At 40.2% G+C, this 14,512-nt stretch overlaps 1 protein-coding gene across 3 annotated transcripts; it reads right to left on the reverse strand.

Annotated features, from left to right (window-relative positions):
• Nucleotides 1-913: 913 nt before the first annotated feature.
• Nucleotides 914-14,164, reverse strand: cdc7 (cell division cycle 7 homolog (S. cerevisiae)). Of its 3 annotated transcripts, none has more exons than XM_061919868.1 (12): nucleotides 13,913-14,163; nucleotides 13,603-13,681; nucleotides 11,867-11,953; nucleotides 10,614-10,749; nucleotides 10,429-10,522; nucleotides 5,826-5,968; nucleotides 5,693-5,756; nucleotides 5,264-5,368; nucleotides 5,040-5,194; nucleotides 4,877-4,959; nucleotides 1,456-1,605; nucleotides 914-1,378 (listed from the first exon to the last, which is right to left on the reverse strand). In XM_061919868.1, exons 2-12 carry the CDS (start codon nucleotides 13,679-13,681, stop codon nucleotides 1,038-1,040), a joined length of 1,437 nt encoding a protein of 478 aa, XP_061775852.1. In that variant the 5' UTR covers nucleotides 13,913-14,163; the 3' UTR covers nucleotides 914-1,037. The 3 variants fall into 3 exon arrangements, with proteins under 3 accessions (XP_061775852.1, XP_061775851.1, XP_061775850.1); XM_061919867.1 differs by having other exon boundaries at nucleotides 5,453-5,756; XM_061919866.1 differs by having other exon boundaries at nucleotides 5,040-5,368; nucleotides 5,453-5,756; nucleotides 13,913-14,164.
• Between the last annotated feature and the right edge of the window lie 348 nt (nucleotides 14,165-14,512).

Consider the following 14,512-nt stretch of genomic DNA (forward strand, 5'->3'; position numbering starts at 1 on the left):
CAGCTGCACACGGGTGGAAGTCAAGGCACATCCTGGACAAGTCGCCCCCTCATCGCAGGGCCAACACAGATAGACAACATTCACACACTAGGGCCTTTCATTTGTACTTCAATTTAATTAACAGTTAAGTTAATAAACATAATTTAGTTAGAAATCATTTTACTAGTAGTGCGTCTGCCTCACAATACGAAGGTCCTGCAGTCCTGGGTTCAAATCCAGGCTTGGGATCTTTCTGTGTGGAGTTTGCATGTTCTCCCCGTGAATGCGTGGGTTCCCTCCGGGTATTCCGGTTTCCTCCCACTTCCAAAGACATGCACCTGGGGATAGGTTGATTGGCAACACTAAATTGGCCCTAGTGTGTGAATGTGAGTGTGAATGTTGTCTATCTGTGTTGGCCCTGCGATGAGGTGGCGACTTGTCCAGGGTGTACCCCGCCTTCCACCCGATTGTAGCTGAGATAGGCGCCAGCGCCCCCCGTGACCCCGAAAGGGAATAAGCGGTAGAAAATGGATGGATGGATGGATCATTTTACTACGGCATAATTTTATGTACATGTATTTTTCATCAGTTTTGATGAGTCCCTTCTTTTGCAGTAAATTTGATTGGTATAGATTTTGAAATCAGCCTGACCTAAGCCTTGAAATAGTCTGTGATAAACACATGTTTTCATATCATTTAGTGAGGTATACTCTGTTAAACTGTTCATAGGTTAGATAAAATGATTAAATACGAATAAAATCAAGAGTAAGATTACCAGGGGAATTCAGTGATAATATTTGAGTTGGCTTCAGGACCTAATGTAGTGGAAAAATTGGGCCCTGAAGTCGAAAGGGTTAAGAACCCCTGATTTACACATGGTCTTGGAATATAAAACCCCCATAATACTGTATACATGACAATCCCAGCTAGGCAATTTTTTAAAGTAATTTTCAACTTTATTAGGAGTAAAACAATGTTCCCTGCGTAGTAATAAATTATACAGCTGCATTTACCAATGGTACCAATAAGAAACAGACCAACACCGAAGTAAAATTGCTTTACAGGCCTTTGAACAGTGGGTGCTGCAAGGCCAGAGCCGCTGTAATTCTGCTATTGGGGTTGAGATCTAACAGCCGGTCCAACAAGTCGTAGGCCTCATCAGGTACCTTGTCCCATCCCCTCTCATCACACAGCCCTGACCAGGGTTTCTCCCCTGGTGTTGGATCCTGGCCTTTCGGGAGCGGTGCAGGAGTCTTACCCGTGCTACCTTTGCCTGTGTCTTTACCATCTGTGACTGGCGGGACTTCATCATCCGGTGATGGTCTCCGCCCCCTCAGCGTCTCACAGAGCTCCCGGAGATCCACCCGAGGAAGCTCCCGACTGCAAAGCACCGCCTTGCCTGGACAGGAAGTTCATCACACAAGTTTTCGACCAAGTCGTCATCTTGACTATGCGATTACGGATGTTCGTACGCACCAAACGCTTTAGCCGCGCGTCGGGTCTCTCTGGAGCCTCGTATTGTCATGATCTGCGCGAGAGCGATCATGTCGTCGCTGGCTTTGAAGAAAGGGTAGCGTCCGCTTAGCAGCGAGAGCAGGATGACTCCCGCTGACCACACGTCGATGGCTGAGTGCAGCATGAGACACAGTGAAGGATTGACAGTTTTATTTTCCAATCCAATGATTTTTGCTCATATATTCCATTTCAACCTCTATAGCAGTGGTTCTCAACCTTTTTTCAGTGATGTACCCCCGTGAACATATTTTTAATTCAAGTACCCCCTAATCAGAGCAAAGCATTTTTGGTTGAAAAAAAGAGATAAAGAAGTAAAATACAGCACTATGTCATCAGTTTCTGATTTATTAAATTGTATAACAGTGAAAAATATTGCCCATTTGTAGTGGTCTTTCTTGAAATATTTGAAAAAAAAGATATAAAAATAACTAAAAACTTGTTGAAAAATAAACAAGTGATTCAATTATAAATAAAAATGTCTACACATAGAAGTAATCATCAACTTAAAGTGCCCTCTTTGGGGATTGTAATAGAAATCCATCTGGATTCATGAACTTATTTCTAAACAGTTCTTCACAAAAAAGAAATCTTTAACATCAATATTAATGGAACATGTCCACAAAAATCTAGCTGTCAACATTGAATATTGCATTGTTGTATTTCTTTTCACAGTTTATGAAATTACATTCATATTTTGTTGAAGTATTATTCAATAAATATATTTATAAAGGTTTTTTGAATTGTTGCTGTTTTTACAATATTTTTTTTTTTTAAATCTCACGTACCCCTTTGTATACCTTCAAGTACCCCTAGGGGTACGCGTACCCCCATTTGAGAACCACTGCTCTATAGAACACGTGTAAGACTCTCGGCCCGGGGACCAGACCTGGCCCGCCACATCGTTTTACATGGACTGCGGAAGCCTGGAAATTACCGTATTTTTCGGACTATAAGTCGCAGTTTTTTTCATAGTTTGGCCGGGGGTGCGACTTATACTCAGGAGCGACTTATGTGTGAAATTATTAACACATTAACATAAAATATCAAATAATATTATTAAATGGGTTATAAATAAATAAATGGGTTGTACTTGTATAGCGCTTTTCTACCTTCAAGGTACTCAAAGCGCTTTGACACTACTTCCACATTTACCCATTCACACACTGATGGAGGGAGCTGTCATGCAAGGCGCCAACCAGCACCCATCAGGAGCAAGGGTGAAGTGTCTTGCTCAGGACACAACGGACGTGACGAGGTTGGTACTAGGTGGGAATTGAACCTCATTCACGTAAGAGACTAGACGGATACGTAAGATTTCATCGGATTTATCGATTAGGAGTGACAGATTTTTGGGTAAAGGTATAGCATGTTCAATATGTTATGTTATTTGAATGACTCTTACCATAATATGTTAGGTTAACATACCAGGCACCTTCTCAGTTGGTTATATATGCGTCATATAACGTACACTTATTCAGCCTGTTGTTCACTATTCTTTTTTTATTTTGAATTTGCTTTTCAAATGTCTATTCTTGGTGTTGGGTTTTATCAAATACATTTCCCGAAAAAATGCGACTTATGTTTTTTTCCTTTCTTTATTATGCATTTTTGGCATGTGCGACTTATATTCCGGAGCGACTTATACTCCGAAAAATACGGTATGTGTATTAAATAGCAATTCATCTTACTTACTAATATATTTTTCAGACTACAAGGCGCACTTAAAATCCTTTCATTTTCTCAAAACTGGACAGTGCGCCAAATGTACGGAATAATTTTAGTTGTGCTTAACGACCTGGAAGCTCTTTTATTTGGTATATGGTGTAAGGATAAGTGTGACCAGTAGATGGCAGTCACACATAAGAGATACTTGTAGACTGCAGTATAACTCAAGTAAACAACACTAAAATTTGATAGGTTCCATTGTAAATATAGAACATTACATTGTTTTAGTACGACTTTGGAAAGCTATGAAGCCACACTGCTTGAAGGATTGTACTGTGCTTCAGCATACAAGTATTATTATGCTGTGTGTATAAGGTAAGACATTATCAGGCGTTCTGTTTCGCAATATTATGTAAAAGCAACTTTTCTTACCTTCTGGTACCTGCTGATCTGAATTTGGGATCTGCATAAGTCCTGAAAATGTGCGCCATTCCACCTTTGTAGTCAGTAAGTTTCTTCTTTTTCTCAATTTTCTTGTTATGGGACATTCATCCTCCGCTGTTGCCATTTCTAATATAAAGTAGTGTAAAGTTCTTACTTATATCTATCTGTCAGTAAACTCACCATGAAAGCACTAAAACATACCGGTGTAGTGAGTTTACATTATTCACCCACGGAACTTTGGTTATTAGAGAGTTCTGGTCTGACGATTTTCCACGGGACACATTTCCGGCAATGTTATTGCACAGGTGAGACACGGATTAAGAGATGCTGCTCCGTTGTTGATTTAATTAAAGTCTGAATCTCATTGAAACAGTTAGCTCCATCTTCTAAAGTTAAAGTACCAATGATTGTCACACACACACTAGGTGTAGTGAAATATGTCCTCTGCATTTGACCCATCCCCTTGATCACGCCCTCGGAAGTGAGGGGAGCAGTGGGCAGCGGCGGTGCCGCGCCCGGGAATCATTTATGGTGTTTCAACCCTTGATGCTGAGTGCCAAGCAGGGAGGCAATGGGTCCCATTTTTATAGCCTTTGGTATGACTCGCACAACCTACCGATCTCAGGGCGGACACTCTAACCACTAGGCCACTGAGTAGACACTTCTTCCACTCCCGTCCTTGCACGCTACACCGCTACAACAAAGATGACGGACAAACGACGCTTTCGAAGGTGAGCCACGTAAATAAGACCGCCCACAAAATGGTGTATCCTAAAGCGATTATCAGAAAGCAGCTTGAAGATGGTCTGTAAAACATCATCTATGCAAAATTTTGGCCAAAGAACCACCAATACATGTTATGTATACCACAAGGAAATGTTTTACATTTAGAAAAAAAATTAAATATGACCCCTTTAATGCGCCCTATATATAAAAAAAGATCAAAAATAGACCATTCATTGGAAGTGCACCCTATAGTCAGGAAAATACGGTAAGCACTTCATCTTTCCTACTTAACATACTTGATCTTTCAATTTTGATGGAAAAATTGCATGTCTTGCATACAGTTGCACGCCTTTTAAACCTAAGAACAATCTGACCATGCAAAAAACATTAACACAGGGGCGTCCAAAGTGCTGCCCGCAGCTTTAGTTTTGTTGGCCCGACACATTGTTGGATGAAAAAAATATCAAAAATGTAAAAAAAAATAAAAATAAAAAAAACAGCAAAACCCTATTTAGTTTTTTGTTTATTTTTTTTAAAACCCACTCACCAGTTCCTTGGTTTGGACACTTGGTGAGGACCTCTGGAGCTCGAAAGCCTGGTGTTCCCGCCCTTGGAGCCACTTGCTGCTTTCTTTGAAGCACAAGAAGAGCAAGTCAAGGGGTGTCATAAAACAGAATGCTGCCGCCACAAACAAACACAACTGGCCAAACCTGGCCAGGCAAACGTTGCAGACCCGGTCCGTCTGGAAGCAGGAGCAGGTGAAAGTCTGCTGGGCGGTTCGTTGAAGTTTATGTGTTCTGACACTAGCTGGACCTCCTCGAGCTGAAGGCAACCTTCGATTTGACAGGTCCCCCGGTCTCACAGACTTTACAAGTAGAAGGCAAGAGAAAAAATTCATGCGTGTTGCAGTTTGAGGTGTAGAAAATAGTCTTACTTCTGTCCTATTTGTCTGCTTGGTGGTAGAGGCGGCTGAAGTGCAGCTGTTCAGGTTCCTCTCGCTAAACACCGGCCTCTGTGATTTACGTATTCCCAATAAATCCTAACGCAAACAAACATGAGTCAGGAAAAGTGCAGATGAAATGACAAACACGGCGACAGTATCCCAAATTTCCAAAGACGACACCTTTGTGTGCTTTGTGCGAGAAGTAGAAGCGCCTGCTGTGATTGCGATGGATCGTGACTTTTTAATCAATACTTTCCGAGTGGCCGGTGTGGTTATGGTGGGAGAGGAGGAGGGGGGGAAAGGTGCGTTAGCTGTGGATTGGTGTGAGGCTGTGGCGGAAGAGGAAGGTTTAGGTGGGGCTTTGTCTCGTCTCTCTGTGGAACTTCCAGCTCTTGGCTGCGATGGCTTCTGTCTGACCACCTTGAGCAGTTCGATCTGAGTGTCTGCTGTTCCTTGAGCGAGGCCAAAGTCCACCAGAGCAAACCTGCACACACACATCAACAAAGTACAGCATGTCCCTCCATTTCATCTTTTTGGCTGTGCGACAACTTACGTCTTAGCTTTTCTGTTGTAGAGGAAGTTGTTTGGTTTGATGTCCCGGTGAATGACACCGAACTGGTGGATGTGTCGTAGGGCTTTTAGCAGGTGGTAGATGTACAGACGGACCTCTTCAAAGCTCAACAACCTGATGACATCCTAGTTAACACAAGAAGAACACAATCTCATGGCTGTATTGAGTGTACAACTAAAAGATATCAAGTGGAAGAGTGCTATGCAAAATTATGCCTTTCCTCGGGCTGGGCGATATATCAAATATCCTTGATATATCGCGGGTTTGTCTCTATCACGATATAGTCATTTTCTATATCGCACACTCGATTATGCGTTCTCACTAGGGCTGTGAATCTTTGGGTGTCCCACGATTCGATTCAATATCGATTCTTGGGGTCACGATTCGATTCAAAATCGATTTTGTTTTTCAATTCAACACGATTCTCGACTCAAAAACGATTTTTTCCCAATTCAAAAGGATTCTCAATTCATTCAATACGTAGGATTTCAGCAGGATCTACACCAGTCTGCTGACATGCAAGCAGAGTAGTACAATTCTGTAAAAAGCTTTTATAATTGTAAAGGACAATGTTTTAGCAACTGATTGCAATAATGTAAATTTGTTTTTACTATTAATTGAACCAAAAATATTACTTATTTTATCTTTGTGAAAACATTGGACACAGTGTGTTGTCAAGCTTATGAGATGCGATGCAAGTGTGAGCCACTGTGACACTATTGTACTTTTTTTTAAATAAATGTCAAATGATAATGTCAATGGGGGATTTTTAATCACTGCTATGTTGAAACTATAATTAATATTGATACTGTTGTTGATAATATTAATTTTTGTTTCACTACTTTTGGTTTGTTCTGTGTCGTGTTTGTGTCTCCTCTCAATTGCTCTGTTTATTGCAGTTCTGAGTGTTGCTGGGTCTGGTTTGGTTATGGAATTGGATGGCATTGTTATGGTATTGCTGTGTATTGTTCTGTTGGATTGATTAATATAAAAATAATAAGATCAAATAAAATAAAAAAAAATCGATTTTTTAAAAATGAGAATCGATTCTGAATCGCACAACAGGGGTTGATCAAAGGGATGGGTCAAATGCAGAGGACACATTTCACCACACCTAGTGTGTGTGTGACAATCATTGGTACTTTAACTTTAACGTGAGAATCGCGATTCCCACACCCCTAGTTCTCAGGCAGTTGCTTTTGGCTGCAGGCATTACACTACAGGCGTTTCTCACTCTTTCTTGTCTCTCCTTCTCAGTGAGACGTAAAATGTGCGCACCTTCTTACATACTTCACATACTGTAGCGCATGCAACATGATGTTGCACATGACACAAGGTCACCAGCCTTGCCGTCACTATAGACAGTGATTTTAAACTTGACAAACAAGTCAACGGCGTTTTAAAATCTTGTTTTTATCATCTTTGCCTTTTAGCAAAGGTAAAACCGTTTTTATCTTTTAACCTTTTTGAACAAGTCGTGCATGCTTTTATTTCAAGTCGCCTGGACTACTGCAATGCACTTTATGCTGGCATTAGCCAAAAAGCTCTCTCCCGGTTGCAGTTAGTCCAAAACGCGGCAGCACGACTTTTAACAGGGGCCAGGAAACGTCAGCATATAACCCCAATTCTTGAGAGCCTGCACTGGCTCCCTGTTCATTTCAGAATTGATTTTATAACATTGCTGTTTGTTTTTAAAGCTTTACATGGACTGGCACCTCAGTATATCTCGGACCTCATCCAAATTTACACTCCTGCGCGCATTCTGAGGTCCAAGAGACAGCTCTAGCTCGTGGTGCCCAAGACCAGACTTAAAACCAGAGGAGAAAGGGCCTTCTCTGTGGTCAGCCTTAAGCTCAGGAACACTCTGCCCCTCCATGTTAGAACTGCTCCCACAGTGGAGTGTTTTAAGTCTTGTCTTAAGACCCACTTTTATTCTTTGGCTTTTAACACTACGTGAGTTGTGTGGTCCTCAGTGGTTTTTTTTTATTTTGATTTTTATTTATTGTTTTAATTGGTTTTATCCTTTAAAAATGGTTTTTAATCATATTTATTTTTATATTGGTTTTATTTTTAATGTTCTAGATTTTCAATGGAATATATACAATTTTTGTGTTGTTTACTTGAGTCATATTGCAGTCTGCATGTATCTCTTATGCCTGACTGCCATCCTACTGCAGTTTACACGTATCTCTCATGTGTGACTGCCATCTACTGGTGACACTTATTATTCGAGGTCGGTAAGCACAACCAAAATTATTCCGTACATTAGGCGGGTTATAAGGCGCACTGTCGAGTTTTGAGTAAATTCAAAGATTTTAAGGGTGTAAGTCAATTTTATTTATATAGCGCTTTTCACTGATAAAATCACAAAGCACTGTACAAAACATAGGTAAAGTAAAACAACAATTCAATTTAAAACAACAGGGGCAACATCATAAAAAGGATACAAAGGTGATTAAAAATTATAGTTAAAAGTTGCATTAACTAAAAGCTTTACTAAAAGGAGAAGTTTTCAAATGTTTCTTAAAAGTTTCAACACAGTCAAGATCACGACGGGACTGGTGCAAATTGTTCCAGAGTCTGTGAGCTGTAGCCAGGAATGCAAGGTCTCCACGGCTTTTAAAACGAGTTTTCGGAATTTTTAGAAGAGCCTGGCCTGAATACCAGAGGCTGCGCCCTTTGGTGTAGGGGCATAACAAGGCTGTGATGTACTGAGGGGCCCCACTGATTGCAGAGTCATTTAAAATGTGTGTCTGTTTCCTCAAAAGTGCGCCTTATAGTCCCAAAAATACGGTATTTGTATGCAACCGTATCTTTTGCTGCCCCTTGAAAACAATTTTTTAATATCAATGAGACATTTCTGGTTAAATATATGTATTCATCTCAGAATACTATATTATATATTGCAATATAGATTTTACTGACAATCTCTAACCAAGATTAGTGTTGTACATATTCGACAAGTTACATTGAAGCACATTATGTTTGCACCTGCCAGTACTTTCCAAACATCAGCTACCCGTTCGCCCTCGCTCATAATAATATTCTAGCACACTTAGTCCAAAGAAGGCCCTTTAGGAGGAATGGGTGTTTTTAATTTAGCAACTTCGGAGGATAATTTAGCAAGTAATCATAGCTTGTAGATACTTCAAAAAAGTAACAAGCAATAAATCTAGTGAAGACACGACTTTGTCATGAAAGTATGTTTTGATGGTTATTGTCTCCGAGCAGTGAATGCTGCTGTGGCTCCGCCCCAATCTAAAGGCACTTACCGGTAGTATTAATAGAAGTAATTGTGACATTTAAAAAAAAAAACTATGCAAATAAGCAAAAAAAGTTTTTTCTTTGTTACAAAGAAAAAGCATCTCTTATGCATTACGCTCTGACAATTTGTATGTTTTAACTGTTCCCAAAGTACGGACTGAATTTGACAAAAGAGCTTTTGGCGTTGCTGCCCCTATGGCGGGGGTCGGCAACCCGCGGCTCTGGAGCCGCATGCGACTCTTTAGTGCCGCCCTAGTGGCTCTCTGGAGCGTTTTCAAAAATGTATGACAAAATGGAAAAAGGTAAGGGGAAAAAATATGAAAAATATATTTTTTACTTTAATATGGTTTCTGTAGGAGGAAAAACATGACATGAACCTCCCTAATTGTTACAAAGCACACTATTTACATTAAACATGCTTCACTGATTGGAGTATTTGGCGAGCGCCGTTTTGTCCTACTAATTTTGGCGGTCTTTGAACTCACCATAGTTTGTTTACATGTATAACTTACTGTTTCATGCCAATTCTTTTTCTGTCTCATTTTGTCCACCAAACTTTAACGTTGTGCATGAATGCATAAAGGTGAGTTTTGTTGATGTTATTGACTTGTGTGGAGCGCTAATCAGACATATTTGGTCACTGCAAGCTAATTGATGCTAACAAGTTATTTAAGCTAGCTATATGTACATATTGCATTATTATGCCTCAATTGTTAGTATATTTGAAGTCATTTAGTTTTCTTTAAGTCCTTTTAATTCAATTTATTTCTCATGACACACTATCTGTATGTAACATGGCTTTTAATTTTTTGCGGCTCCAGACAGATTTTATTTTTTTTTTTTTGGACCAATATGGCTCTTTCAACATTTTAGGTTGCCAATCCCTGCCCTATGGCATGGAATGCATTAAAGACGAATTTGAAACTCACTGAACTACTTCCATTTGGAGCCTTCCGTTCTGTCCTCAGGGACAGACAGCGAGAGACGTTTGCACAGTGCCTGTGTTTTTAAAAGGTGTACATCTTTATTGTTTTACAGTTCTATTTTATGTATTTTAAAATGTATGTCTTAACATATTACTTTTTTGAAACTACCCTGTAAAATGTGCTGTTGAGCTCTTGGCCAGGTCACCCTTGTGAAAGAGATCTTGATCTCAATGGGTTTCTTATCTGGTTAAATAAAAGGTTCTAAAGGAAAGTTTTTCCTCACTTCTTCCAAATGTGTCATGGCCACTTATGCCAATTGGATGATTACATTAAGTGCTAAGCGAAAGATAGTAACACCTCTACGCAAGTTGTACATGTCTGAGTGTGTTTCTTACTACTATCGCTTGGTGTTCCATATAAGGCATGACAATCACGACATGGTCCTCCTTCCTGAAGCAGTACTCCACGCCCATTACATTCTCCCTGCCACTGAAAAGAATAACAGTGACTGTGATGTGTTCTTAGGGTTCAAGATCATTTTAGGAGAGAGAATAAAGAACTGTAACAATAGTAAACAAACCCCACAACAGTGAGACACTGGAGTTCGGCAGCGATGCGAGTCGGGTGGCTAATTGGGATGAGGTGCTTGAGGGCAAACATGTCCCTGCTGCCGTCTCGCATCCGAGCCTCACCGAGGTAGACGGAGCTGAATGTACCTAGTTGTGCACACAAACACGCATCAAGGACTGAAAACAACATTGTGCCACATTGTTCGAACACAAGGTTATATATTTCTAATAGGGCTGGGCGATATATCGCGGGTTTGTCTCTGTGCGATATAGAAAATGACTATATCGTGATATTCGAGTATACGTTATCACGCAGTTGCTTTTAGCTGCTGGCATTATACTACAGACTCTTCTCACTCTCTCTTGTCTCTCCTTCTCAGACAGCAAGCGCACCTTCTTACATACGTCACATACGTATACGCCCTCGCGGAGCAGAGAGGTAGCAGCATGGGTAACGTGAGCTGTGGTGCGAGTGGTGAAATGAGAGAAGGAAAATTTGAATCTGGTAACAAATGAAGGAAGAACTAATTCCCAAGAAAAACTGCAGGGGGTCCATCGTCTGGCGGTGGTTCGGCTTCAAGTGGAAATATGTCGAACAGACAACCTTAATTTGTCAAGTGTGGGGCAAAAGCGTTGCTACAAAAAGTAGCATTACTGCTAATATGTAGCATCATTTGAAAAGTCACCTGCTAGAGAATGAAGAGTGCTTACTCCGCATTTCAACATTTCCATTTGGTGCCCCAACAACAAAATGCCGAGGCAAAAATTTCCACTTTAACACCGTATGAAAGAAATAGTCAACCACATAAAGAAAAAAAACATCCTTAGTAACTTACCACATTGTGATTTGATTTCCTATTATGCAGCTCATTTTTATCTGACAGTTATTGAAATATCTTGTGCGACATCATGCACAAAAGTGCACTTTATTTGTTTTAAACTATTGTAGTGGCGTGACAGTATGCGACATACATAAAGTAAGTTTTTGCGCTTGCTGTCTGTGAGAAGGAGAGACAAAAAGGAGTGGGAAGAGCCTGTAGTGTAATGCCCGCAGCTAAAAACAACTGTATATATCGATATACGCGGTATATCTCATTTATCGATATATCGCCCAGCCCTAGTAGACAGCATGGTGTCATTAACAGAACTAATTTGGCCCCTGGGGCCGCAAGTTAAATATCAGTGTTATACAGTAATTAAAAGTGTGATACTTTCTAAAACAAAGCAATGTGTCATTCATTTGGAAATACTATCAACCATGTACCTTCTCCAATTTTTTCAATGATGCGAAAAGTCTTGGCAAGCTGAGGAACAGCTTTGTAGAGCGATTCAATGTCAGACTCCACACTCCCTGGAGAAAAACAGGAAAAATGATCAAAGACGGCAATATGTACAATATTAATATGTAGCATACTGTATAATTTAAAGGGTTTAAACGTGCAAAAGAGCTGGCATGTTCATATCAATTTCGACCCTGACTGCTTATTTGCTTATGTGCTTCTTTTTTGGAAGGGATTTAGTGCACAGGTCCATGTTTATTTTGTCAATGATCTCTCAAGATATATTTATAAATAAATATGTTCTTTGGGAGAGCATGTCTCAAATTCCAAGCTGTTGAGGCTTGTTATAAAAAATAATGCACTTAGCGACTTCAATAATAAATATGGCAGCGCCATGTTGGCATTTTTTTCCATAACTTGAGTTGATTTATTTTGGAAAGCCTTGTTACATTGTTTAATGCATCCAGCGGGGCATCACAACAAAATTAAGCATAATTATGTGTTAATTCCACGACTGTATGTATTAGTATCGGTAATTGAGAGAGGACAATATCGGGATATCGGGAAATAAAAGCCATTGTCGGAAATCTCAAGTTACAAGCTGATTTAGTGAATGTTCTGGTCAACTGCATTGCATATTTAAAGGCCTACTAAAACCCACTACTACCGACCACGCAGTCTGATAGTTTATATATCAATGACAAAATCTTAACATTGCAACACATGCCAATACGGCCGCTTTAGTTTACTAAATTACAATTTTAAATTTCCCGCGAAGTTTCCTGTTGAAAACGTTGCGGAATGATGACGCGTGTGATGACGCGTGTTTGTGACGTTATTGGTTGGAGGGGACATATTAGCCCAGCACCACTTACGGCTAAAAGTCGTCTTTTCATCGCATAATTCACAGTATTTTGGACATCTGTGTTGGTGAATATTTTGCAATTTGTTCAATCAATAATGGAGACTATAAATAAGAATGCTGTTGGTGGAAAGCGGTGGATTGCAGCTGTCTTTAGCACCGAAACACAGCCGGTGTTTCTTTGTTTGTTGTGAAGCTTTAATACAGAGCGGTCAAGCGAACATGTTTCTCTACGTCAACCAGCAGGTTTTTGGATGGGAAAATTGTGATATTAAGTCAGCTCTTACCGGAGACTTTAGTGGATTATGCGACCTCATCCTGCAGCTCAAAAAGGCAGCTGTGATCTTGGCTCCTCGGCTTCTCTACGAGACACTGGCGTTCACCGCAGCCATTTAGCTTTCAGGTATGACTTTATAATCTCACTAAAATACTATTTACACAATAAGCACATATGGGATTTTCCAGAATTATCCTAGTAAATGTGTCTAATTACATCTGAAACGCTCCCACTGCCGCCGCCTGGAGCCGTCGACTTTTCTTTTCCTTTTTTTTTTTTTTAGTGCTTCACTCTAACTTTCCTCATCCACAAATCTTTCATCCTCGCTCAAATTAATGGGGAACTCGCCACTTTCTTGGTCCGAATTGCACTTGCTGCTGGTGGCTGTGTTTATAAACAATGTGAGGATGTGAGGAGCTCCACAACCCGTGACGTCACGCGCACATCGTCTGCTACTTCCGATATAGGCAAGGCTTTTTTATTAGCGACCAAAAGTTGCGAACTTTATCGTCGATGTTCTCTACTAAATCCTTTCAGCGTTCATTTCAGTAGGCCTTTAAGTCATAAAAATTTCAACTCACTTGAGGTTTTACTCTTCTTGCTGGTAGATTTGACACATCCGTCTATTGGGAAGGTTTCAGCACAGACAGGAGTCTCCATCTTGACAACAAACACAATCAATGAGTTGAAAGGGACAACATTGACTGCTCTAAACAGTGAGGTGTGAAAGTAATCATCTCGACTGAAAAGAAAGTGGCTGAAACTGCTAACCATGCAAGGTTAAAATTAATATTTTGTCCAAAATTAAAATGTATGTTAAGGTTACTGCTGGCGAAGTTCCGTCATAGACTGTGAACAGCTTATAAAAACAAGGAAACTCCAAACACTCACCGCATTTGTTCGAGGTCAACGGCTGTCTGAAAAGTATTCACCTCTACTCTTTGAAGTTTCAACAAAATGTTCGGGGGGTGGGGGAAAAGTGGTTAATACACTTTTTACAGACAAAACGCGACACAATAGTGCTAAAATACAAAGAGAACAAAACATTTGACTAGTTCGACGCCTTTCCGCCAACAAACTCCGCGCTAAAAATGACGTCGGCCGAATCTCGCGAGAGGTAGGCAATACCGCGAGAACAATGCGAACGTGAAGGCTTTTTCTACTTCTTTAGCGTATGGCGGGTTGCAACCAACCTTATAAATGCTGGAGTGTGTATCTTAGTGAGGGTACTTAGGTTACAGACTATGTTGGTATTTACCAGGGATCGGCAACTTGGTTTCCATATGAGTTGGGAAATTGTGTTAGATGTAAATATAAACGGAATACAATGATTTGCGAATCCTTTTCAACCCATATTCAATTGAATGCACTACAAATACAAGATATTTGATGTTAAAACTTATAAACTTATTCTTTTCCCCCCAAATAATAATTAACTTACAATTTCATGGCTGCAACACGTGCCAAAGTAGTTGGGAAAGGGCATGTTCA

Source organism: Nerophis ophidion, linkage group LG14 (assembly GCF_033978795.1).
Source record: "Nerophis ophidion isolate RoL-2023_Sa linkage group LG14, RoL_Noph_v1.0, whole genome shotgun sequence".
Taxonomy (NCBI): domain Eukaryota; kingdom Metazoa; phylum Chordata; class Actinopteri; order Syngnathiformes; family Syngnathidae; genus Nerophis; species Nerophis ophidion.